We start from the raw sequence: 24601 nt of genomic DNA on the forward strand, positions 1-24601 counted from the left end.
GCCAATTGTGAAACGTGGAGACGCACAAGACCGCCTCTATATAAAAACAATTACTTACGCATTCATGAGCGATAGCTTAATCTACACTGCGGTAATTTTTTGTGTCTAACCTATAACATCAAATAAATCAATTGTTATCAGTTGTTGTATGGTATGCATGTCCATAGTGGGATATGCACGCACAGCACTATTAAAGCGCATTCGAGATCCATAATGTTAGTAGAGGCGGGCTTTCCACCTGTAAGATATATGACAGAATCCTACATAGTAGGGGGGCCTATGTGTCTAATTTGGGGGCTTGTGGGATTCGCATGTTAATTTTTGGAGAGTATTATATCTTTGTTCTAGGGGTTCTTAAGAGTAAAAAAAACATGTCTCCATTTTTTTTTTTTGAATGTTTTGAAGGACCCAAATCAAAGGTCAAATTCAGAAAAGGTCAGATTTGGTGTTTTGTCCATAAACCTCACATTGCTGGTATTATAGCATAGGGTTTGGTGCCAAAAAACAAAGATATTCTACAAGGTAGTGTGAAAAAGTGGGCCACATAAACAATATAACATTATAAAACATTTTTAGGCTGATGATTGATCTCTTTAACAAGAAATTGTGCCTAAAATTCTCAAAATTGTCCGCTTAAAAAAATAATACTTCAATATCAATACTAACAATTCATCTTAGTGTGCTTGAGTGTAGGCCTAGCCTGCTCTGTCAGTTCTTGTCCACACCCATTCAGAGCACAAAGTGCAGAGATCTCTGTTAAATCAAGTTTAATATACTTTTACATAGTACCAGCTGAAGTCTGAAAGGCCTTCCGTAGCCTATGTAAGTGTGTAGAAAAGAAAGGGTAAAGGATCAGATAGACAAACAGACAGGTGTGTGTGTAAGGGACCGTTCGTTATTTATAAACGGGGTCACCGGAGGAAAATAGGGGAGGGTCATGTCTTTTTATTCTTTGTTGAGGGGAGGGTCACCTAACTTTTTTTTGTCTAGGAGGGAGGGTCACCCATCTTATCTATTAATGAAAACAGCAAAAAATCAAAGTGGCTTGTTTGATTGTTGATTTCTGTCGCCATATAACGTTCTCTTTCGTTCCATAGCTCTGTCAACATTGAACAATGAAAATAAGGGAGATTTCCCGGGTTTCTCACGCAAAATACGGAAAATGTCAACATTCGTCCCCATTAACGTTGGAAGGGTTGGAGCAACAAAGTAGCCTTTATTCACGCCTAACAGCCTATATCCATTTGGTCAACTTTATCCAGCCCTAAAAAAGCTAAATTTAACTTTGGTTTACTTGTAGTTTACCGTGTAGCCTAACTGTGTAGTCACACATCCAGCTCCTAACGTTTTGACAAGCATTTCTACCAATTGACCTTGTTCCTGCCCATCTCTAGCTTTGCTGTCTCCATCCTTTCTGTTTTTGTTGTTTGCAAAAAATATATAGTATTTATTGGTAACCAGCAACAAGTGCAATTTGTTAATCGCTGTCATCCTCTCTCCTGCCAACAAAAATGTGTTAGGCCTACGTTCCAAGTAGCAGTGCGTAATTCTGCTTCATAAAGTTGAACAAATACATTTGGTCATATAAATAGCCAGTTTATGGTCTACAGTGTAGTTGGTAAGTTATGGTAGGCCAACTTGGAGTGAATATACAGGGGGAATTCTTTGTCTAGCTGAGTAGCCTGGCAGGTGCGCACGTAGGCATAGCCTACGGCCGAACACCGCAAGCGCTAATGCATCTTGCTCTCACGACAACCACGTCGTTAACTTAAATAGGCCTAGGTTAACATTACTCTGAGTTCACATTCAAGCAAGCAAAACGGTGATTTGAATACATCTGTTTCACTGGTAGGGCAAGGGGTAACAACAGGACAACACAGAGACAGGCCAGAATGCAGGACTAATGTTATGAGTATTACAGTAGCCCAATATGGGATATTCTACGGGAAAATATTAAAACGGCAAGACAGCAGGGAAACGTTAAAATGATAAACCCGGAAAAAGTTGGCATGTTAGGTATTTTTCGGTCCCTGTGATTATTTGTGAAATTGTGCAAACGGCCTTTTTCAAGTCATTTGAGAAGGAAGGAGTGTATAGCAAGCTCCCAAATTGACGCTGGTCTGAGAAATTGAGTTTTGGATAATGTTCAGCTTCGGCAGCTTTACAATGACTGAGGAAGCCTAGAGACGAGTCCATAGCAACAAGTTCATGTGTTGAATTAGTTATTACCCAGTGTGCTTTGTTGAATGGTCTCAATGCTTTATTGTTTTATTTCATGTGAATACTTACTAGAGGAGTAACTTTTCAAGTAGCCTAGGCTAATGCAGTTGCAGGAAGTGTGTATTTAGTTTCCATGCTTATTGTGTTTCCACAACGATGTTAGGGAGTAAATCTACTGAAATGGCCACCATCTTGGTGAAGTGTGATGTGTAAGATCAGAAAGCAGAGGTTCATTTTAGAGCGGTAGCATATTGACGTGTTACCATAGCATAGCGTGTAAGAGCGATGACGGAACACGTCGACAATTAGCCGGGGAGGGTCATGTCATTTTTGAAAATTATATTTCAGGTAGGGGAGGGTTATGCAACTATTGATCCAAGAACTCAAAATCCCTCCGGTGATCCCGTTTATAAATAACGAACGGTCCCTGAGAAAGAGAGACACTACTACTGATATAATTTAGAATACCGAATAACCTGAAGCACATAGTGCTCTGTTCTTCATGGTTGGTGATATTAGTGACCTTCTAGCCTTCTACATTTGAGCAAGCACATTTTCATAGTTCATGGTGGCACAGTCTAGTTGGGTTATATTCTGAGGTGTGTCTTTCTGTTAGTCAGGTGATGGCACACATATTCTAAAAGAAACAGATTTTGGGCTATGTATCCAGTGGTAGATATGTGTGGACTGGTGAATGACCCATCACTAGAGACATATGCCAAATTTCTTGTTTTTGTCCATGAGAGAGTATGGAGATGGGGATCACAGATCAGCCAACGATTACATTGTTACAGTGCAGTTATTTTACAACAGAACAAAGCAGTTTGGCACAGGAACTGCTACAAATCCACCTGTAACAGTGAGCATCTGCAGCATGCAAGATTCCCTACTAGAAATCATGTGAAGCAGGCAGGACTCAGTGTCTTCAGAAAAGACGTGTTAGACCATCTTCTATGAAGGTATATTGGGTGCAAAAGTGGCGAGCAGATTTAACTGCAGATTTTGCATGTGCACACTAAAGTCATAAATGTGTAACAGTAAAATTGAAGTTGTACATATTTTTTTATATCTTGTTAACACAAAATAGGGGCTACGGGTTCACAAATCCTTTTTACAGGTACACAAATCCTATCCTGTGAGTCACAACTTTCAAGAGTCACGCACTAGACACTTTTGCTCCAATCGTGCGAAACACATTTGCAAATCCGTGTTTCATAATCTGAGAACATGCACAACATTCGTGCATTTGTAAACCCACATGTGAACGAATGCATCCGAAGTTGTGCATCTGTGAAATAATTTGTCATTAATAAAATTCTACAGATCGCTTTGATTTTCTTGCACGACTACAAGTCAATTGATACAAGTGCTCGAATCTGCTTCTACGAGTGACGATACTTTTGCTCCTGTCTAGGTGATATAATAGGAGCAAAAAGATTTGTATGTGTGCACGTCGAGCGAATCGATCGAGAAAACAAGGCGGCCGGATCCCTCTGAGTTCAAAAGCAGGAAATTATTCGTCATCCATGTCTTTATATCTCTTATACATGTGTCAAGTTTGGCTAACGGGGTTAATTCATCAGGTTTTATGGAGAGGTATAGTTATGTATCATCTGCTAAACAACAGGGGCCCCAGTACTGAGCCTTGAGGCACTCCATATTTTACCATAATCTGGGTAGATGGTTTATTATGGACCTGTACAAATTGTTGACGGTTAGGAAGGACGGTTAGGAATCTAAACCAAGCGAGTGCTGAGTCTTTGATGCCTATCAAATTTTCAATTTTGTATAGTCATAGTATGTCATGGTCTATGGTGTCAAAGGCAGCGCTGAGGTCCAGGAGGACCAGTATCGATACAAGGCTAGGTTTTTTGAGGGACGGCTTAATAACAGATGTCTTAATCGACTGCGGTACATGCCCTGATAGAATTATTTATAATCTAGAGCAAAACATTATCCAGGAAGGGGAGACCAGTCTTAAGAAGGTGAGTACAAATAGGGTTTAGTAGACTAGTTGTAGATTTTGATGAGGAAATTGTGGAGGTGAGATCTAATATGTTGTGTATATGTAAATGAATTAAATGTTGTTTGAGGTCTCATCTGTGATTCTGTGATTTTGCTATCTTTCAGCAATGGAGTATGTGTATTTCGTGAAACTGATTGGTTATTGATCTTATCTCTAATTGTTTGACATACAATCATAATACTGACATACAATCATACTGTTGAAAATAAGAAAATAACTGTTTTGTGAACTTTATTCAACATAGCCAGTAATTTAGGCGAAATTTATGGTGTTAATTATAGTGAAATATACAATTTCACAAAAATAGGGTTAAAACAGGTAAACAAAATGGAGACATCATTTTTATCCATGTTCAATGACCTCTAAAGACAGTCCAACCACTCTCCAAAAATTAACATTTCAATCCCACAGAAACCACATAGGCCCCCTGACTAACACGTGAGAACTTTGTTTTTAAGACAATTGATTGGTCAGTGGGCGGTAAATTACACGATTTGAGCTATAACTTAGCACATAACCTCCTCGTAACCCCACATGTCATAGAAAATCTAGTAAATATTTCCATATGGATCTGTGGCCTGTAGCTCCACCTAGTGGAACAACAGGCAAATAAATGAGCAATGAACCCAATTGGTTGTGTTTGACCTTATGTGGCTCTGCTGCACACCACTGACTTAACACTGGACTAATGTGTTGGCTATCTATTTTTGTCTGACTTTCTCTGGCGCGTCACCATGTCATGTGATACTAAAACCTCTTGGGAACAAGATGGCTGTAGCCAGACGCTACAGTTGCTCTCCATCCTCTGCATGAGCGAGAGCACGCCCCTCATGATGCCTAAACATTGCACATTGTTAGACAAGATTGTTAGTCGTGTCAGTTGTGGACTTCAACCAATAGAAGGGATGGTCCAAGCTTGTCTGCCAGCTCCACCAGCAGACCACGACTGTGTTCCAATTTGCATACTGTACTTACGCATACTGTACTTATTCACCTACTGTACTTACAATACCTAATATGAGTGCACAAGTGCATTGCATATTAAGGTATTGCAAGTACAGAAGTATGCGAATTGGAACACAGCCCACGTCTGTCTGATTGTCAAGTGAGCTGCTGACAGAATTTCTGCCTACATCCCACATGTTTTGCTGTTTGATTAACTGTACCTGCCGTGTTTGCCTTTTATTTATTTTCACAAAGCCTTCTCTCTCTTGTGATGAAGATTGTCTGTATAGTTTTCAAATCAATAAAATATCTGTTGTTCAAAAATGTTTTTTTTTTTTAATACACATATATTAGAATAAATCAAATTAAAATTTGAGAACAAACACACTCATAAAAAGTTATGATATAATAGAAAAAAGAAGTCAATTTGTGTCAATTTTTCAGCTACAGATTGTTCTTCAAGTCTTTTCATCCATCTTGTTTTTGGAGTAAGATCTAGTTGGTGTCTGTCTGGTGTCCCTCTGTGTGGGATGGATGTGTAGACAAATGCCAGTTGTGATCAAAAGTCACAAATATCAGTCAGTGCTGCTTAAACAAATAAAAATAGGTGACAAAACTTTGTGCATACATGGCCAATGTTCTGACATTTTAGTCTTACTGGTTGTTCCCTTCACTTAGGTGATAACATATATGTTTTCTTACACATCAGCTGGAGTTAAAAGTGCAGTATTCTAGGCCTACACTGTCTGTTGGTCAATTCTATGTGTGTGAAATCATACTGTGTCTTGCAGCAGTAAAAAGCGCCAACAGAGGGCGCAACTAGGTCACATGGTTACTGTTGAGCGGATGAGGGGAGGGTAGGAAGAGGAAGACAGCTCGAAAACTTTTCCCTCTAGTAGCAGTTTCCTGGCAGTTTCTCACTTCAATGGCTACCGTCCGAGAAAAATAGGTAAGAGGTTGACCCATATTCCTGAATGCACAGTGCAGAGGTAAATGGACTTCGTCAGAGTTGGCACAACAGACTCATACTTTTTATATTTAATTCTAATGCGGAGAAATTTGGTATAGACTTCTTTTGTCCTGTGCTTTTTGGCTTGACGAGACGTATCTTTCAGTTATGAGCTTTCCCACTCTAAATCATAATGTGCATGAAACTAATGTTAAGGCAGTGAAAATGAGTGCTTTAACCACGCTTGCTAGAAATGGCCTGTGCAAGTTAACCTAAGCTAACGATTATTCCACCGCATGTTATCTGTGGACACGTCGTAATTATTACTTGGAAACTTTCCTCCTATGTCCATGTTAATTCATTGCGAATATTTTTGAGCGCTGACCCCAATCAAGCCGTGGCAGCTCCAACAAACCTATACTGTTGTTATTCAATGCTAGATCTTATTGGGAGATTCAAGTGGTTGCCAATCTGGCCAGAAGTCTTGTCAGATATAAGAGCTGGATGAAATGAAAGCCATAGCCAGAGGACGTAGTACTGGTGAGTGCCATTGTAGTCAATGAGATGCCTTCATTCTGCTTATGTTTTGATATCTGATGTGTGGCCTACTCCACCTACAGGTAGTCTTTGTTTTTGCCACCCCATCCGCTACTCATCTGTTGTTGTTTTTTTACATATGCTACTACATATGAAATATTATAAGTATATATCCAATATTATATTATAATATTACTAATAATGATTTTAAGGTTAGAGGATGTTTCCTTTCATGTGATGTAGAGGATGTTTCCTTTTCAAGTGATACTACAACGCGAGGATTGACAGTAAAGATATCACAATAATCCATATATTCAGAGGTCTTCATTGTTTTTCTTTGCTTATTCTTATCATCTTCATTGTGAGTGTTGTTGCGAGCTGAACAGTTTGCTTATCACAGGTATTGCCAGGCATGGAGATGCTCCCAGAAGGGGTAGAAAGCCAAAGAGAAAGCTGGAAGCAGGCGCCCACCAGAGCACTCTAGTGGGAGGAGGGGCGAGTGGTCACACCCTCCTCTGCCAAAAACCTGATGGCACTGTTCCTCAGGAAGCAGCAGTCTTTGCCAATAATGGTCTCCAGCTCAACAAACAGAACGGCGCCAGCTCTGAAAAGACCCAGGCTTTGGCTCCAGGGGGCTTGTTGTCGGGGCATGCATCTAAGTCCCCATCCACCACAGCTGCACCCACAGGGGAGGGCAGCGGGGTACGCCAGGAGCACGGGCAAGTTGTCGATCCCTCTCCAGGAAAGAGCCGCATGGCTTGGAAGTCCATGGTGAAATCTGCCCCTGCTCCTCATGTACTCCAGGTAAAGCCTGAGTGATTGTTTCAGTTCCATATGGTCCATATGAATTAATTTTTATTTCAGAAGGTGTTGCACAATTAGTCAGAGCACAGCAGTTTTGACCTGAACAGCATTAGTCAAGTCATGGATTTTAGAGCAGGGATCTCACCAAAATTATTTAGGGTTGATTTTTGTTTTTATTCCACACAGATGCTGAATAAAGACAAATCCCCAGCCACAGCAGTAAGAGACGTGGAGAAACCTCTGCATATCAAGCTACCTCGGACTCAGAAGCCATCTGCACTGCCTCGAACAGGTCAATCTCATAACTAGCTTAATTTTCTCATCTCAGTGTACAAACGTCTTTAATGTATTTCAAACTGCTGTTAGCTTTGTATTGGCAGTCAATGCACAGATACTGTATGTTTGTCTGTTGTAGTCAAGTAGATGTCTTTTTTGTGAATTTTGTTTTCTAGTTTCAAAGAAAAAGAAAAGGAAAATGGGAACATATAATTTTGTCAACAAGAAGAAAACAAAGGTGGTGAAAAGAGGGACCCAACCCTTATTTTCATCTCAGGTGACCTTTGATATCCTCCAATCCTATAATGACTAGCTCAAATGTGGCCTTCTCAGCTAAGCGTGTTTATTTCAATGTGATGGAAATTATTGTTTGAAATACTTTTATGTGTTCACACAGTAACACATGTGCATGTATGGTTCAGTTTGATTGTGTTTCTGTACTGAGACATTCTGCTGATGAGAGCTAATGCGGTTAGGATACGGCACTCTTATGGCTAGTGCAATCAGAAAATCCTTTGCTGCTGTGTGCTCTGGTCTCCTGTAAGATGGACTTTAACTGTCAATGGAATGAGAGAACTTCCACTTCTTCAACATTTGGCTTATCATGTGTTGATGGTATAGATGTTTGTTATCTTGTTTTGTATAGAGTGGATTGTTTGTTGATCTGCAGGAAAGTTCCACCATGGAAGGCGCCACCCATGGTGGTATGGAAGCAGAAGCTGGAGCAGTGGCCCCTGAAGACCGAGCAGATACATCTAGAACAGACACCTCTGTGTCTACAGATGAGACCAGCCCAAAGGACACACCGCACGAAGTGGCCAGAGGGATCGAGATGTACACAGAGTTCCCTCTGCACTCACTTGACCTGAAGGGTCAGGAGGACATCTTCTGCTCCCTGCAGTCAGGTGAGCGGACTACATGACCGCATTGTCATAAGAAGCATGTCCCTGTCTGGCAAGCTACATTTGTTTTGCTACATAGGCCACATATTTTTTCTTTTGTGCCAAAATGCTTGAAATAGTGTCTGGAGGTAGGGCTTAATGTTGTACTCAGTGATCTTGGCTGAGATGTGGTGTTTTGAAACCATTGTAATAGGCATCATAAGCCATAATAAATCAACACATTTCCTCCTAGCTGTGTTCATATTACACTTATTTTTAGTAATTGTTAATATCGTATGCAGTTTAAATGTAAGTTCTTTGGCATTTGTCTCAAGTGTTGGCTGTTTTAATGCCTATATGCAGTATGTGGATAATTTTCTGCATCATCTCAGTCGCTTCACGCTGAAGCATCTGCCAAAAACACTACATGTAACTGTAGGTTAGCTTAAAAATGTCCACCTCGCCGCACACGCGCACGGAGCAGCTGAAAGAAGCGGGTTGCTTTTTGGCTCGCCAGGTATGTCAGATGGCCCGGACGCCATGGAGACAGATGCCATGCTGGAGCTCCCGCTGTGCTGCTGCCGCATGGAGGCCCCCAAGAGCCAGGAGATCCTGACGCTGTCCGAGGGCAAGTGCATGGCCGTGGAGAGCGTGGACGGACAGGTAGAATGGTTGCATGTTTCGCTTTTTCCTTAAGTTATAGTTTATTATTATTTATTCATTTTAGACGATTACTATTTTAACAAGTTATTTTTGTTGAACTCTCTTTTGTACAAAGGTATGCACTTTCAAATTCTGTTGTACATATATAATGACAATATAAGGTCTATTCTATATTCTATTCTTTTTTTATATTTCTGTTAGACTTATACACATATTCTCAGATGACTTATTTGATTTCATTTTGTAAAGATATGTTTGGTATTTGATGCAGCCTTTTTAAAAACAAGAAAAAAAGAAGTTAAATCTTGAGGCATGATGAGAGAAAAACGAAATGGCTCAGAGCGTTAAGCGTTAAAAATAAAAGGAAAGTAACAAAGCCACTCTGTTTAGAAAAAGATATGATAAAAGCCTTTAATTAAACATGGTAACTGGTTCAAAAGCACATGGGCTATATCTTGAGGCATTTTGGCTCAGACTGAAGGTGATTGTCCCATCGTAGGTGCCAGTTGATTTCTCTGTTCTCTCGCAGCTCAGTCTCTGCAGGAAGAACATCCAGAAGCAGGAAATGATGCGGCCATCCATCCGGATTCCGCTGTTGGTGCTGTGTGAGGACCACCGTGCTGGCATGGTCAAGCACCAAAGCTGCCCCCGCTGTGGTTTCTTCTGTCGGGCAGTAAGTTGAGGCGCTTGTGGGGCAGCCGTGGCCCACTGGTTAGCACTCTGGACTTGTAACCGGAGGATTGCCGGATTTGAGCCCCGACCAGTGGGCCGCGGCTGAAGTGCCCTTGAGCAAGGCACCAAACCCCTCACTGCTCCCCGAGCGCCGCTGTTGAAGCAGGCAGCTCACTGCGCCGGGATTAGTGTGTGCTTCACCTCACTGTGTGTTCACTGTGTGCTGTTTGTGATTCACTAATTCACCGATTGGGTTAAATGCAGAGACCAAATTTCCCTCACGGGATCAAAAAAGTATATATACTTATACTTGTCCTAGTCTAGTGTTGTAGAGTCACAAACCAGCCAGTCAGTGTTCACTGGGTTTACCACAGAGTTAGGTTGGGCCCTTTTAGTCAAATACGCACACCTAACTCTACCTGTTCCATGTTATACTGTATGTAAGTTATTGAAGTGTAAGTTTGTGTTTCTGTTTCAGTCTTTCATTTGAAGTCTTTGAATTTTGTCACTTTTGTTGCATTGCATGTAATGTTATACTGTGGCACGATGAGGGGGAACCAGAATTGTCCTTTCGAGAGAACTTGCTTGCAAAATCTGCTTACCTGCTTTAACTTTTGTGACTCAGACTAGCATCACTGTGGCATTATAGGAAGGCTTTGCATAGCATTAAGGAAGCTCAAAAATGACCTCTTGGCCTAAATGTGCCTTTAAAGCCTATACAGTATTTATGACTGCAGTATCTTGGATGTTCCTCAGGGGACCTTTATGGAATGCCAGCCTGATGGCAACATCTCTCACCGGTTCCACCGCGGCTGTGCCTCAGTCATCCGTGGGCAGATCTACTGCCCACACTGTGGTGAGGATGCTAGCCAGGCGCAGGAAGTCACCATCGCCAAGCCAGACGCCATGTTTGTTATGCCAACAGCGACCGCTCTCCAAAACAAGACGGATCTCTCACTGAAGGGGTAGGTTGTAGACCTGCTGCGTGCTGGCATGTAGGTCTTCCAGGCTTCGTGCTCACAAGAACACCTGCGCTGAGACCTTTTGACAAAGATAATGATTCTCTGTGAGGGAAAAAAAAGCACCACATGGTAGTGGTTCATGTTTACTCATTGCATCACCCACATCATTACCTTGATTCACATGGTCTGATGAAATAGGTGGATATTCACTCTCCTAAAAGGCCTGGAAAAGATGCAGATATAAACTATCTAATGTTTTTTTTTAACTTTGAGATATTCTGTTCACTGTCCACAGCCAGACCTTTCTGGTCAAGAGTTGATTTTAGGAAGAACAGCATTTGCTTAGTCTTCACAGATCCTACTGGAATACTCATAAACACTGCGCCTTTTAGGACTATTCACTTTTTCCTTAAAAAAAAAAAAGCATAGTCATAGAAATCATCACCGCACAGCGAACACAATTCAGAAGAATTTGGCTGACATTGAGGTCCACTTTGGCAGACTTTGGGCTGGTCTGTTGGAATATATTCTACTTAACACACATGTGATTCCCCAGTAGGTCTAAGATTGGCCCTTATGCGGCGTCTCCCAGTAAGTCCAAAACTGGAGCCGTGGCTGCGGAGGCGGGCGCCACCAAAGAAACACTCGAGGGCATCCTGGAAGCACTGGATGAGCAAACGACTTCAAGGTAAACTTAAAGACAATGTGTAGTGTAAACAATGTTACAATATACCTTATGCACTCCTCATATGAAATATCCTGTATTTATTAAACAGCTCTTCTCAATGCAAGTAGAACGCTCCATTGACTTGAATGGGATTTTCCAAAGTTCTAGTGGTCATTATTTTTGACTAAAGGACCTCTGAAAAAAATAATGACAATTATGACTGTCAATGGCAACAGAGTTTGTGCTTCTAATTCAGGTCCTTCATATCACTCCGCAACTACTGGAACTTCATTCAAAAGTGAAAAGCAGACGGTTGATCAGCTGTGTTCTAAAGAATGTTTGATTCAAGTTCCGCTGCGCGTCGGGGTCCGGTTCGCCCTGTCGGGACTTATTTTCCCAATAATGACCGGCGTTCTATACATTATCCCTTACGTAAACTGTATGTAGTATGTGAAACTTTTAATAAAGATGTTTATTTTACATGCACAAAAATAGTGCCTTGTAAAAGCCTTTTTTCCCCTCTGTCTTTTAGATATAAGAAAACACAATATCCTCCAGCGCAGCTTTTTACCTCTGCTAAGCAAGGAGACCTGCAGTCAGTCATGCAGATGTTGGGTAAGAACTCTAATGTAGTCTCTTTGGGCTTATCTGAGGGAGTGTCACTGGACTGTAAGGGACTGCTAGCTAGTATGGAATGATCACACAACCTTTTGGTATTATTCAGCATGGCAGCATATAGGTATAACATATAGATTTCATGGGCGGATGGCCGAGTTTCTCACAGTATGGCGAACATGGTCAGTATCTCCTATCTGGGACATGGATGTCAAGTTTTTTTCTTTTGCTCTCTGTAGTGGAAGGGGCAGACCCCAATCTAACAGTGGACGGCACCAAGAGGCAGACACCCCTGCATGCAGCGGCAGGAGGGGGCCATAATGAGATCTGCCACATGCTGGTGCAGGTATTTCTGCTTGTGTTTTATGCATCTTTATATCACAGTTACATATCTGATCCCAGATGGTTTTATTTCATATAATTAGTGCTGCATGTTTTTGTTGATGTTTAGCTTTTACTGCAAAGTGTCTTGTATCTGGCAATATGGCTACTGACGTGTGTGTGTGTGTGCGTGTGTGTGCGTGTACGTGTGTGTGCGCGTGTACGTGTGTGTGTGTGTGTACGTGTGTGTGTGTGTGTGTGTGTGTACGTGTGTGTGTGTGTGTACGTGTGTGTGTGTGTGTGTACGTGTGTGTGTGTGTGTGTACGTGTGTGTGCGTGTGTGTGCGCGTGTACGTGTATGTGTGTACGTGTGTGTGTACGTGTGTGTGTGTACGTGTGTGTGTGTGTGTGTGTGTGTACGTGTGTGTGTGTGTACGTGTGTGTGTGTGTGTGTGTGTGTGTACGTGTGTGTGTGTCTCCCTCCCCGCCTCCACAGGCTGGCGCCAATCTTGACATGTGTGATGAAGGTCAGAGAACCCCGCTGATGTATGCGTGCCAGAACAATCACCTGGAAACGGTTAAATACCTGCTCAAAGCAGGTGCAGCCACTAACCAGAAGGTACTGCTGGTCCACGATCACACTCTCCAGATCATCTCAGTCCGGCGCTAATGCACTGATGAGCATTTAGAGAAACACTGTGAATAAAAGACACAAACCCAACTTTTCTGCCAGACTCTTGATTAAGACCTGGGCTCATGAGAATTAGTATCCTTTTCATGTTTCATGTTTCAATCCCTCTGTACATTACTCATTGATTCAAGCTCTGCTTGCATCCTCTGCCAATTTGCTGCTTGTGATTTCTGCCAGTGATCATTTACAATTTTCTTTGCTCCAGGACCTGAGTGGCTCCACATGTCTGCACCTGGCAGCTAAAATGGGCCATTACAGCATCATGCAGCACCTGCTCACCGTGGCCTCTCTCGATGTGAACTGTCAGGTAACTGTACACAGCTTTGTCTGTTTTTATTCTCACTCAATTTGCATAGTTAACCAAAACAGTGCGATGGCGATTTGAATTTGCACCCTCTATCCTGAAAATGCCATTGGTTTTTATTTAAATCTATTGTCATTTGCCATCAGGTTACTATGAGAATTTGAATTTGCGCCTTTATCCTGAAAATGGCGTTTGTTTTTATTTGAATCTATTGTCATTTGCTGTCAGAGTTATTAAATGTGCTGCTGTGGCATTGCGCTGTGTTATTCAGACCAAGTTCAAGGTGTTCTGATAACCCACAGACAAACCTGCGCAGACCCCCTCCCCCCACTCGCCCTTCAGAAAGCTCATCTGGTGGCTGATCTGGTCAGGGCGGCGTGGTCGGGAGGCCTGTCTGCTTCCATTAGAAGCGCAGTAGTTCAGAGATGGATTGTGCCCTATAGAGGGATCCCTGGGGCCCGCTCCCCTGCAGGGAAAACTTATTCATGTGGATAACCATCAAAGCCCGTGCAGGTTACGGGGGAAAGCATCAGACTTCCATTTTCCCTGCTAAATACATTGAACATGACAGCCCCTAACCTTTGTCGGCAAAATAAACATAACTCTGGGGTCTCCTGGGCCTTGACATTACTTTTGTGATGCACAAAAGAGCAAAGACGCTGAGAATACACCTGGATGGAGGAGAATGATAAAATGGCCGGGGGAAGAGAGACTCCCTCGCTCCTCTGTTTTGTCTGAGGCCTCGTCAGTGATTTGTATGTGTCTTGTGATGTAAAGTGTCAGGATTGGGAGCAGATTGCCTTGTGCCTTTGTGCATGAGCCACCGGTGGTGTTGTCTTTTAAAAAAAAATGTTTTTTATTGCTTTGCTTTTGGTTTCAGGACGATGGTGGATGGACTCCAGTCACGTGGGCGATCGAATACAAGCATAAAGACCAGGTGCTCCTGCTGCTGTCCAAAGGCGCCGATGTCCACGTGAGGGACAAGGTCAGTGTGCCGCCCCTGTCCCATATGCTCTTCTGGCCTGTGTCCTGTCACTCTGATGATCTCTGGTAGAGACAACGCTCCACCCTTGTCTCATACATGATCGGTTAGAGCGCCAGATTTGCAATGCAAACCTTTTTTCCCCCCTCAAGGAGCTGGGATGTGGGAGGGAAGCTAAAGGTGATGGGGGATGGGTGTTGAGGTCTTGTAAAGTGCTGTATGTCACCGATATGGTGACGCCAGCTGTTAACGGGTGCCTCTGTGGGCCCTACCACACTTGGTCCTGTTTGAGATGTCATACAGGGATGATGACCTCAGCAAACATTACTCACCCAGGACGTACCGTTGAATGTTCCCCTTTAGTGGATTTAATTCCAATGTTTTCCATTCTGTTTCTCAGGAGGAGAACATTTGCCTGCACTGGGCAGCCTTCTCCGGCTTGGACGACGTGGCGCAGCTTCTGCTGGAGATGGGCTCTGACCTCCACGCCGTCAACATCTACGGGGACTCGCCGCTGCACATTGCCGTCCACGAGGAGCGACTCGACTGTGTGATGTGAGAGGAGCTTCTAGAAGGGGGGGATGTGTCGTGCCGTTAAATATGCATGAGACCTCCCAGGTCTCATGCACGCATGTGGAATTCAGACATGACACAGAAATACATACGCAAACTAGTCAGAACCTGGTGCATTTCTTTCAAATCCACAAGCAAAGAGGCTACACTGGTTCCAGTTATGGTGTGTGTGAGCTATATTAGAGGCATACATGACATGACTGTTAACTGCACAACAGTGCTAATGCAATACTCTAGCTAAGAATTCTTACGTTTGTTGAATAAAGAAAATGGCTGAACAGACAAATGGAATTAAGGCAAAGCACACGATAGGCCCTTTCCAAAACTAATCCCTACCCACTCCCCCTCAATTACCAAGTGAACTTGGGTGGGAAGCACCCTCGCAGCTAAATGAAGTTCCCTCTTGGTTAGCGCGTAGGGTTACAATACTGCACTCAGCTTTGGGACGAACTTCACTCTCCTTTGTGGAAGCTGGTTATCACGGAACCATGGGTTTGTATACAAGCGTGGCCTACTCACACGGAACTGACATTTTGAAACGTCCTCCATGACATGCTGCATTAATTGACACACACTCTCGACAAGTGAGCATCGATGTTCACTCCGCGTTGGAGGGTTTATAACACACTACCACTTAACAGTAATTGGTTTCGGATGGCCCTTAATATGGCGGACCCTTCGCAAGAATGCGCAAACAAAGTGCAAGTGGGAGAGGGCGAAGTAACTAGTTTCGGACTGGGCCAGAGTTTTCTCGTTCCTGCCATATAATAGCAAGCAGTTTCATGATGTCATTTCCTCCACGCTTCCCAGGCTCTTCCTGTCCCGGGGGGCGGATGTCAACATGAGGAATCGAGACGGGGACACCCCTCTGGAGCGCTGCCGGCCCAACTCCAAGCTGTGGACTATCCTCAACACCAACAAGAAGCTGACGGACGCCAGGAAGGGCAGGGATAACCAGGGGGACAGAGTCATAAGCAAGTAAGACGAGAACCGCTCCTTAGTCAGCCACAGTTACACCCTGCACGTTACTCATGGAAAAGTCTCCCAGTCATGAATGAGCATGAAATGTCAGTGAATGCTTTTTATATATATATATATCTTGGTAGGTCTTTTTTTAAGTATTTAAATGTTTTGTCTTCAGAAGGTTTTGTTTTTCATATCAGTGGTGGGGAAAAAACATTGACAATGAATTGTTCTGATTTAACAATAAAACATATTTTATGAATTATACGTATATAAATAGATATTATTAGTGTAACCTTGTGTGTTTTTGTGTTTTTTTTTTTAACATTGTGTGTTTTGGTGTTTTCACTGCACATTTTTCTATCTAATTATTTCCTTGATTCTGTTGTTGCATAACTGAAAGGGCATATTCTACAAATGGCCTTTGAGAAGTAATTTTAATATCTTGCAAGATGTGTGAATGCTAGTCCACATTCTGCAGCGCCGGCACCTAGTCCTTCATTGTCCATCTAATGAAAAATCTTCAAAGATATAGACATAATGTTGTTAATCTATCTCAACTCTCTCTTCTAGGGATATCTCTCGAGGATATGAGTTGGTCCCCATTTCCTGTGTGAATGGAGTGGATCATGAGCCCTGCCCCAGCAACTTCAAATATGTCCCTGAAAACTGCTGCACGTCCCAAATGAATATTGATGAAAACATCACGCACTTACAGGTGAACAGGCAATTCTGTCGCGACTGTTTAGTCAGTCAATATGTGACATGCTCTCATTAGACCCCAATGATTAAACACAGACAGACTAGAGTCCCAATAGCAAATTTATACGCGTTCTCTCCATCTGTGTTTCCCCTCAGCACTGCAAATGCAAAGATGACTGCTCCTCCAATAACTGTGTTTGTGGCCAGCTCAGTATACGTAGCTGGTATGACAAGGTATTGTTCCAACGCAATGCAGTAATACACTGCCAAGCCTAGTATTGAGACCATTAATGCAAAAATGATTTCGGACCTAAATCGATTGTTCTTTGTAAAAGGAGGGCCGATTGCTTCCGGAGTTTTCCCGGGAAGACCCGCCCTACCTCTTTGAGTGCAACCACGCCTGCTCATGCTGGAGGTCGTGCCGGAATCGTGTGGTACAGAACGGACTCCGGTACCGTTGTCCCTTCCTCTCTTCAGTCTCCTGCCACTTCATCCAGCTCATAAACATTTCACAAGCTCTGTACAGTCACTGAGCCTCTGAAGGGATTGATACCAGAATTGCTCTTTTGATCAGGCTGCTTCACTCCTGTTGTGTTTTCAGGACCAGGCTCCAGGTCTTCCGAACCGATCAGATGGGTTGGGGAGTAAGAGCGATGCAGGACATCCCTGAGGGGTCGTTTGTCTGCGAGTAAGCACAGACACACAGACACATGAACCTTAAGTCAGTTCAAATCTCTTGGTCGCCTGGGGATGAATCGAAAACTCATCTGGGGGGGGGGGCTTGTCTTGCAGGTATGTGGGAGAAATAATCACCGATAAAGAGGCCAACACTAGAGGAAACGACGCCTTTCTCTTTAATTTGGACAACAAGGTATTTCCTTTAATCCGGTTTTATGCTGCTAAAAATGTCCCCACAAACCCTGTGGTGAGAGCTTGTGTGATGTGATGTGATGTGATGTGGTAGTGTTATCATTTATTAATTCCTATTTGTCCAACAGGAGGTGCTGTAGCACAGATAGCAACTCACTGGGACGGGGGAAATCCGTTTTCTTCAGTTCAGCTGTAGTCACTGCAGAATCTGTGATCGCTTGCAAAATGATGCTGTAACATTATATCACAGGGCTGTAATGCTAATTCCAGTGGAGTGGCCATGCCTTTGCAATTCCACTCAGAAATTCTAATTAACAGTTTTTACCCATGCATGATCTCATTGATTGCAAATCAGTGGAAAATCCTCACGGTCTGCTTTCTGCCAGGTTGGTGATGTCTACTGTATTGATGCCCAGTTCTATGGCAACGTGGCCCGGTTTCTGAACCACTTATGTGAGCCTAACCTGTTCCCTGTCCGAGTATTCACCAAACACCAGGACCTGCGTTTCCCTCGGGTGGCTCTCTTCTCCTGCAGGCACATCAGAGTCGGAGAAGAACTGGGGTAAGTGCTGCTACGGGCACTCTCAAAGAGAGAGTTCCTGTCTTCGTAGTTGGATGAGTGTGTTAACCTATTCAGTGTCTGACTGTAGATACATGTTAATGACCTTGTCCATTGTTGTGAACTTGAGAAAGGGGAAAGAGGAAAAAGTCCAGCCTGTGAGTCTGGCAAAAAGAGCATCATGTTGTCTTGGAGATGGTATCTAAATAAAATTGATTGAAATAAAAAAAAATGCATTATCGATCCCAAAGCACATTTGCCCACTTCCATTGTCGTAGATACTTCTCCTCTTCTCAAACAGAAAGAATATATCTTCTCTGCCAAGTCATTTCATTACTGTTCCTCCTGCTTGTCATCCCAGCTTTGACTACGGTGAGCACTTCTGGAAGGTCAAGAGCAAGTACCTGAGCTGTCAGTGCCGCTCGCCCAAATGCAGGTATGCCGCACGTGCCCTGGGCCAGAGCCAGGTGAGCCCCGCGCGGATGACACCTGGTCCTCTGCCCCCCGGTCCACTCTCCCGCACACAGACCGCCAGCCTCGCCAGTCTCCAGGCCACCAAACCATGAGCCCACAAGCTTCCCCGCCTGTTCTTTTACATTTTTTTAATGTGGAGTCCTAATGTAAGAATGTTTGTCATGTACCACTACTAAATTGAGCATAGGGTGGTACTAAGCACATTTTTAAAGAAAACTGCCTTATAGAAAAAGCACATGTTTGATTGTTGAATGATCCTCTATCAGACTATGAATTCAAATGTGGTGCCAGTGGATGTGTGTGGTAGTGAACTGCATGCTCTTACTTCCATGAAATCGTAGATTTTAGATTGAAATTAATGTGTGATAGGAAAATATCGATGATGAGAAGCCAATTATTTTACAATTATATTTTTTACCAAATGTGTCTGTACAGAATGATGGGAGATGTGTCAGGGGCCACAATGTTGGAATGGCCACTTTGCTGAGGAAAATAAGCTGATGGCTTAGTACTCCAGGGTAAAATAATGAAATCTGTTAATCAGTGCTGAGAATCATTGTCTTATGTGGGTTTTACTAGTATTATCTAACAAATAAAGACAATTCAAAGTCGTCAGATGTTTGAGCACATTATTTTCTCTTATTATATTATAATACCTACAATTTGGATCGTCTGCCTTTCTCCCATATGTTGCATCTTTTGCATAATCATCCAAGAACTTTCTCCTTCGGGATGTCATAATTTGATTTCAGGGTGTTTCTGAAGGATCCAGCATATTGTAAGTGAATGTAATACCATGCTTTAAGTTATTAATGTGTCTAGAGAGGGATGGTCTTAGTCCAGAAAGCCTTCCCCAGTAATACTGTGCACCCTGGCCAGATTTGGTCCCATTTCTCGGACCCACCCCTTCATCGAGGCACAGATAGGAGTCAATGATATTATTTGCCTATGTGCCATTCAAATATACTGATATCTACGATGAGTTTGAATCCTGATAATGTAACCGCATATCTTTTCGCTCCGCGAAAGGGGTGAGATGCTTTCCGCTTTTTACCCCACTGCCATGGATACTGTAACGGCACAGGTGGAGCCACTGACAGGGTGCTTTCTTAGTCATGTGATCTGGTTCAGAAGAAGCAGCGGCTGCAGAAATCTGTAATATTTTCATTGCCAGCGTGAGTCCTAGCGAAATAGAAGTGCCAATCTTATCCCGATTTTAGCCTCCATAGACTGTTGCACTGAAATGACTGGATTAAGGACAATATTTCAAGAAATGCCAGAAAGGGCGTGAGAGGGAGACGTCTGCAGTAACATCACATATGAGCTTCAAATAGCAAATGTCTTCATTCAGTATCTATTCCATTATTAATTTGTAAGAGTGATTATTGCATGCCTATAACAGACATTCGCTGTCCCTGTTGCTGCTGCATGATTTTGCTTTGTTTTTGTACATTCCAAGGCACTAGTTTGGACTGCAAATCTTTCGGAAATCACTGCATTTGGATACCACGAAGCGCATGGAAGGATTGTATTGTCTTGTCGTGTAAACTTCAGTCAATTTTATGGATTATCAGAAATGATCGGGAGAAATGTTGAACATTTATTTTGGCCGAAGAATTCCGAAAGGAACCTTGGGGAAGGTTTCATTGTTGTAATATACAATTATTGAACAGCACCCTGTTGGATATTTGATACGGATGAAAACTCGTGGCTGGGACAACACAGTGCGTTGTGATGCTTCTTATCTATGCTCTCTCTGATGTCAATTTTGATTTCTACAGTGAGATCTGCGCGTTTTTAGAATGGCTCGCTTCGAAGAAGATCTACGATATGGAGGTGGCAGTCCAGCGAGTAGTGGAAGGGGGGCAAGCCGGCAGGGAGGCCCCCCAGCCGGCCCGAGGGTGTACAAGCAGTCAATCGCCCAAAGAGCCAGGACAATGGCCATATATAACCCAATCCCTGTCAAACAAAACTGTCTCACTGTCAACCGGTCCCTTTTCATCTTCAGCGAAGATAACATCATACGGAAATATGCAAAGAAAATAACCGAATGGCCATATCCTTTCAAGTGGCATTAATTGCGTTTAAGCTTGTACAGTCTTGAATTTTATGTTCCATACATAGCCTACTTATTAGATACATTTTAATTAACCTTATTATTCAGAGCGATTTGTTTTAGAGAGAATCCTTTTGTTAGCATTTAACACTATTTGGCAGAATGATGTTGGTTAATTAACATCACCAAAGTTTACACACGTTAGCCATATTGATATTTCCATTCAGAGCTTTCCACATAGCTTAGCGTTTCATAACTGAAACGGACTGTGCTTGCCTATAAAATGTAATTTGTGCAAATTATTCGTTTAAGTAGCCTAACCTAATCACATGGGTGTTGTCTGACATGCCCATGTCCATTAAGGGCAGAAAGTGAGTCAGTGGCATTCAGGCTAGCGCAGTGTTCATGAAATCAAGACATTGAATATAAATTGAATTTTTAGTTTAGTTTAGTTTTTAGAAATTTTGTGCACCGATTTTGGTTTGCCACCTTTACTTTTAAAACGTTGTTGGCTACACCCATCATAGTTTGGCTCGATACATTACTGCAACGTGTAGGCTACCGAGCCAAGGAAACCTTGAATGTGTTGCCTACTTGATCTATGTGGCTAAGCTACAGTAACCATTGCTTCAAGGAAAGCTGCCTTTTTCAGCAAGCCACTGCGGTATCGATCTTTTTGTATAAGGCAATATACCTCCAGCCAGTCCTAGCAACCAACAAAGCATTGCAAAATAACACAATCACCGCTTCGTTTTTATAGCCGCCAATGAAACGCTGTCTATTGCTCCCCAGCTTAGTAAAAACACAACTGGTGCAGTCCTCTCAAAACACAATAATGGTGAGTTCATATACCATGTGGGTTTTGGGTAGCCTCTTGACATTAATCCGTAGGCTAAACCGCTTCAGTTGTCGCCAATTTATTATTAGCCTACATCTAATCGTTACTTATTGTGGCAAAATACTAATTTTGATTTAGAAATCGTACCTTGGATCTGTCAAACGTCAGCAAAATCGTAATATTCATTGTTAAAAGTTTTAGTAGCTAGGATGTCTTACCAGGAGTTGAACAAGTGCCCTCTCCAGGGTCCTGAACTCGCCAACATGTTTTCGCTAGCCAACACTAAAACGTCCAGTTGTGCCAAGAGCTTGTGGAATCCATTAAGCAAATTTTGAGTTTTGTATGTAGTGGAAAACTAGTTGTAGGCCAACTGATGGATGTAAGGATATAATTTTGCACAAGCCCCACTGGCAATAAGCAATGCAATCTAAACAATCTTCAACTAAGACAAAAAATGGATTTCCCATGTAATGTAGTGCAAGGGGGACATATATTATGGATTTTAAAAAGCAAGTTACTAGATTACATTTGTTCTCTTACAGATCTATTAAATGCATAAATACATTGCAGGTGCATTATGGCATGCCGACATTACAATAGTCGCTTAACCTAATGGTGTGTATTGATGTGCACATTTTCATCTTTAATCTTTCATTATCCTGGGGGGATATGCTTGCTGAGCAGTGCTCTTACGTTAAGACATGACACCAGCCCTCCTCTGACGCAGACAGCTGCCCCTCGACAGTGCTTTGGAGAGTGCTATTAGAGAGGACCCTGATCAGATCTAGGGATGCGGGTGACGCAGAAAGGGCCTAAGATTTAGTTAGTTCATAAGGTTCCTCCCGTGAGCTAGTCCCTCTCCTCTGCATCACCATACACGTATGTACACACACACGCACACACACACACACACACACGCATACACACACACACAGACACACACACACACACACACACACATACAGACCCCTTGAGCATCTGAGCCAGCAGGAAACCATAAACAAATCCATGTGCCAGCCACAGGAAAATGCATCGAGAAAAGTTACAGCTCAGATTATATTTGCACTCTCCTCTCTCTCTCTCTCTCTCTCTGTCTCTTTCTTCTCCTCTCGTCATCTGCCTCATTCTATCCCTGGCTGTCTCTCATGATGATTTTTCCTGCCATTATTGTTCAAGTTTCTTTGTAAAAAAAAAAAGAGAAATTGGATGAAACAGGGAATCTTAAGTAGTATTAAGAGTATTGTACTGGAGTATTGTTGGTAATGTTACCCCTAATGTTTTAATGCTTCAGTTCTGTTGTTACACTCCTTGACTCTCTCACTCCATTTGAGTACATGATTCTAGCCACCATCATCGCCAACTGCATTGTCCTGGCCTTAGAGCAGCATTTACCAGCGAGTGACAAGACCCCTATGTCAGAACGTCTGGTGAGTCTCTCAGCCTTTTCACATATCTTGATTCAATAGTCCAATATTCTCTTTCTGTGCCTGTCTGCGCACACTCATCTAGAGCCATTTATTGTTTGTCTAATGTGCACCACCAACAGCAGGACATTTCCTGCAGAGCATGTGACTGCGATGCACATCAGAACTTCTTCTAAATTAACGTGAATCTTCTTCCCCAAAATATCACTTGCTGCTCATCCTTAATTTATGCCTAATAGTGGTCTGCCTTCTGAATTGAGCCGTATGGATTGGCAGTCAGTATTCTTGGCTAATTGTTGCCATGTCAGCAGGGAGGGTGTGGTTGTCTCCCGGGGCCGAGAGGGATTTAGCTCCAGGGCTGCTTTGTAAGCCAACAGGCACCACACAGGGCTCTGTATGATTGCTACCGCACCTTAGACAACCCCCCCCCGCCCCAAATTGCCAGCTGATCTCTGTTGTTAAGTCATACAAATAAAGGGGGTAAATGCTGTGAGGCTTTTCAGCCAATCAAAGGGGTCTTAAAGCTGCTGATGGCAAAGCTGTGCTGAGGATGAAAGAGAGTCCTGATTCAGCATTGGTGATTCGGAGCTGCACTCTTGGAGTAGATTGACCCTTGTGGATTGTTGGCAAATGACTCGCTTGACATATTGATGTTATCGTGAGTGGACATGAAGGGAGATCAAATTTCAGTCATCTTATTTGAGCTTTTGTTGAGAGACACACCCCACAGTCACTCTGCTTCCACCTCAAATGCTGTTTTCTCACAACGATTACAACCAAGCCTGCCATTTTTCTCAAGCCAACAGTGACCGGTTTATTAATTTAAAGAGAAATTATCAGTGTAGACATCAACACAAGTAGGTTATGCCACACCGGAAGATGTTATGCTTGACAAAGAAAATGGCAGTTTTTGGCTGCCATACTGTAAGTTGCAAGTTTGCTTTAGTTTAGTTCAGCAGAGCGCTGTGCATTTAAGGTTCTGCAGTAAAGTACATTCTGTTGGAGTGCATTAGAATTTATGTCGACATATCTCTGGGGTTTAATATGACTTGATGAAAGACAAGGACTTCTGCTGCTGCAGTCAAAGGACTGCGTTTCTAATGAGAACCCAGTCTGATTTAAGGGCCACTGTGATCATTTAGGGACAGAAGAAGGAAATTGCTCTGTGGCTTGAGACTCAGAAGGTCTTAGTGTTTCAATGCTGTCATGTGCTTGTGTTGTGGAAATTCACACAGCTCGTTTTCCCTCACAACTCTTGTAATTGCAAGCTCCCCAAGGTATTTGATTATATTTAATTGTTGCCTCCTGTTTATCTTTGCCTAATAAATATGATTTTGGCTTACGCATTTCTTTTTGTTCCAACAGGATGACACAGAACCATACTTTATTGGAATATTTTGTTTTGAGGCTGGCATTAAGATCATCGCTCTCGGGTTTGCATTTCACAAAGGCTCCTACCTCCGAAACGGATGGAATGTAATGGATTTTGTTGTCGTGCTAACAGGGTAAGTACAGACGTCCTGTTTTACACTCCTAAAGGTGTGGTGACATTAGCATCTGCTACAAATGCTTTCCATGCTTAATTTACAACAAAAATAAGCCGTCACAAGCAGCAGTGACGGAAAGG

General features: G+C 42.7%; 2 protein-coding genes across 3 annotated transcripts in view; both read left to right on the forward strand.

The window, feature by feature from the left end:
• The first annotated feature begins 6044 nt into the window (after positions 1-6044).
• On the forward strand, positions 6045-19267 carry ehmt1a (euchromatic histone-lysine N-methyltransferase 1a). Of its 2 annotated transcripts, none has more exons than XM_076270915.1 (24): positions 6045-6140; positions 6581-6680; positions 7078-7481; positions 7668-7773; positions 7934-8034; positions 8428-8662; positions 9156-9301; positions 9831-9974; positions 10730-10938; positions 11492-11623; positions 12135-12217; positions 12457-12563; positions 13035-13157; positions 13435-13536; positions 14414-14518; positions 14916-15070; positions 15899-16066; positions 16625-16769; positions 16910-16987; positions 17089-17204; positions 17355-17441; positions 17546-17624; positions 18010-18185; positions 18544-19267. In XM_076270915.1, exons 2-24 carry the CDS (start codon positions 6650-6652, stop codon positions 18746-18748), a joined length of 3237 nt encoding a protein of 1078 aa, XP_076127030.1. In that variant the 5' UTR covers positions 6045-6140; positions 6581-6649; the 3' UTR covers positions 18749-19267. The 2 variants fall into 2 exon arrangements, with proteins under 2 accessions (XP_076127030.1, XP_076127031.1); XM_076270916.1 differs by having other exon boundaries at positions 11495-11623.
• A 1191-nt stretch (positions 19268-20458) lies between these two features.
• cacna1ba (calcium channel, voltage-dependent, N type, alpha 1B subunit, a) overlaps positions 20459-24601 on the forward strand; it is a 92200-nt gene continuing 88057 nt past the window's right edge. Inside the window, exons 1-3 of the mRNA XM_076271336.1 lie at positions 20459-20712; positions 22872-22977; positions 24340-24479. Coding sequence (XP_076127451.1) covers positions 20459-20712; positions 22872-22977; positions 24340-24479 — 500 coding nt within the window. The remainder of the gene's footprint in view (positions 20713-22871; positions 22978-24339; positions 24480-24601) is intronic.

This window comes from Alosa pseudoharengus, unplaced genomic scaffold, assembly GCF_046254945.1.
Source record: "Alosa pseudoharengus isolate Yale_2024_CS ecotype anadromous, Long Island Sound unplaced genomic scaffold, YU_APseudo_1.1 YU_APseudo_1.1_scf_6, whole genome shotgun sequence".
Lineage (NCBI taxonomy): Eukaryota > Metazoa > Chordata > Actinopteri > Clupeiformes > Clupeidae > Alosa > Alosa pseudoharengus.

Bases quoted from the DNA above. Each gene is read 5' to 3' on its own strand.
- ehmt1a (XM_076270915.1), top strand. From the start codon at position 6,650: ATGAAAGCCATAGCCAGAGGACGTAGTACTG. The intron at 9,975-10,729 runs GTAAGTTGAGGC...GATGTTCCTCAG, and splicing joins GTGGTTTCTTCTGTCGGGCA to GGGACCTTTATGGAATGCCA. The intron at 11,624-12,134 runs GTAAACTTAAAG...TCTGTCTTTTAG, and splicing joins GATGAGCAAACGACTTCAAG to ATATAAGAAAACACAATATC.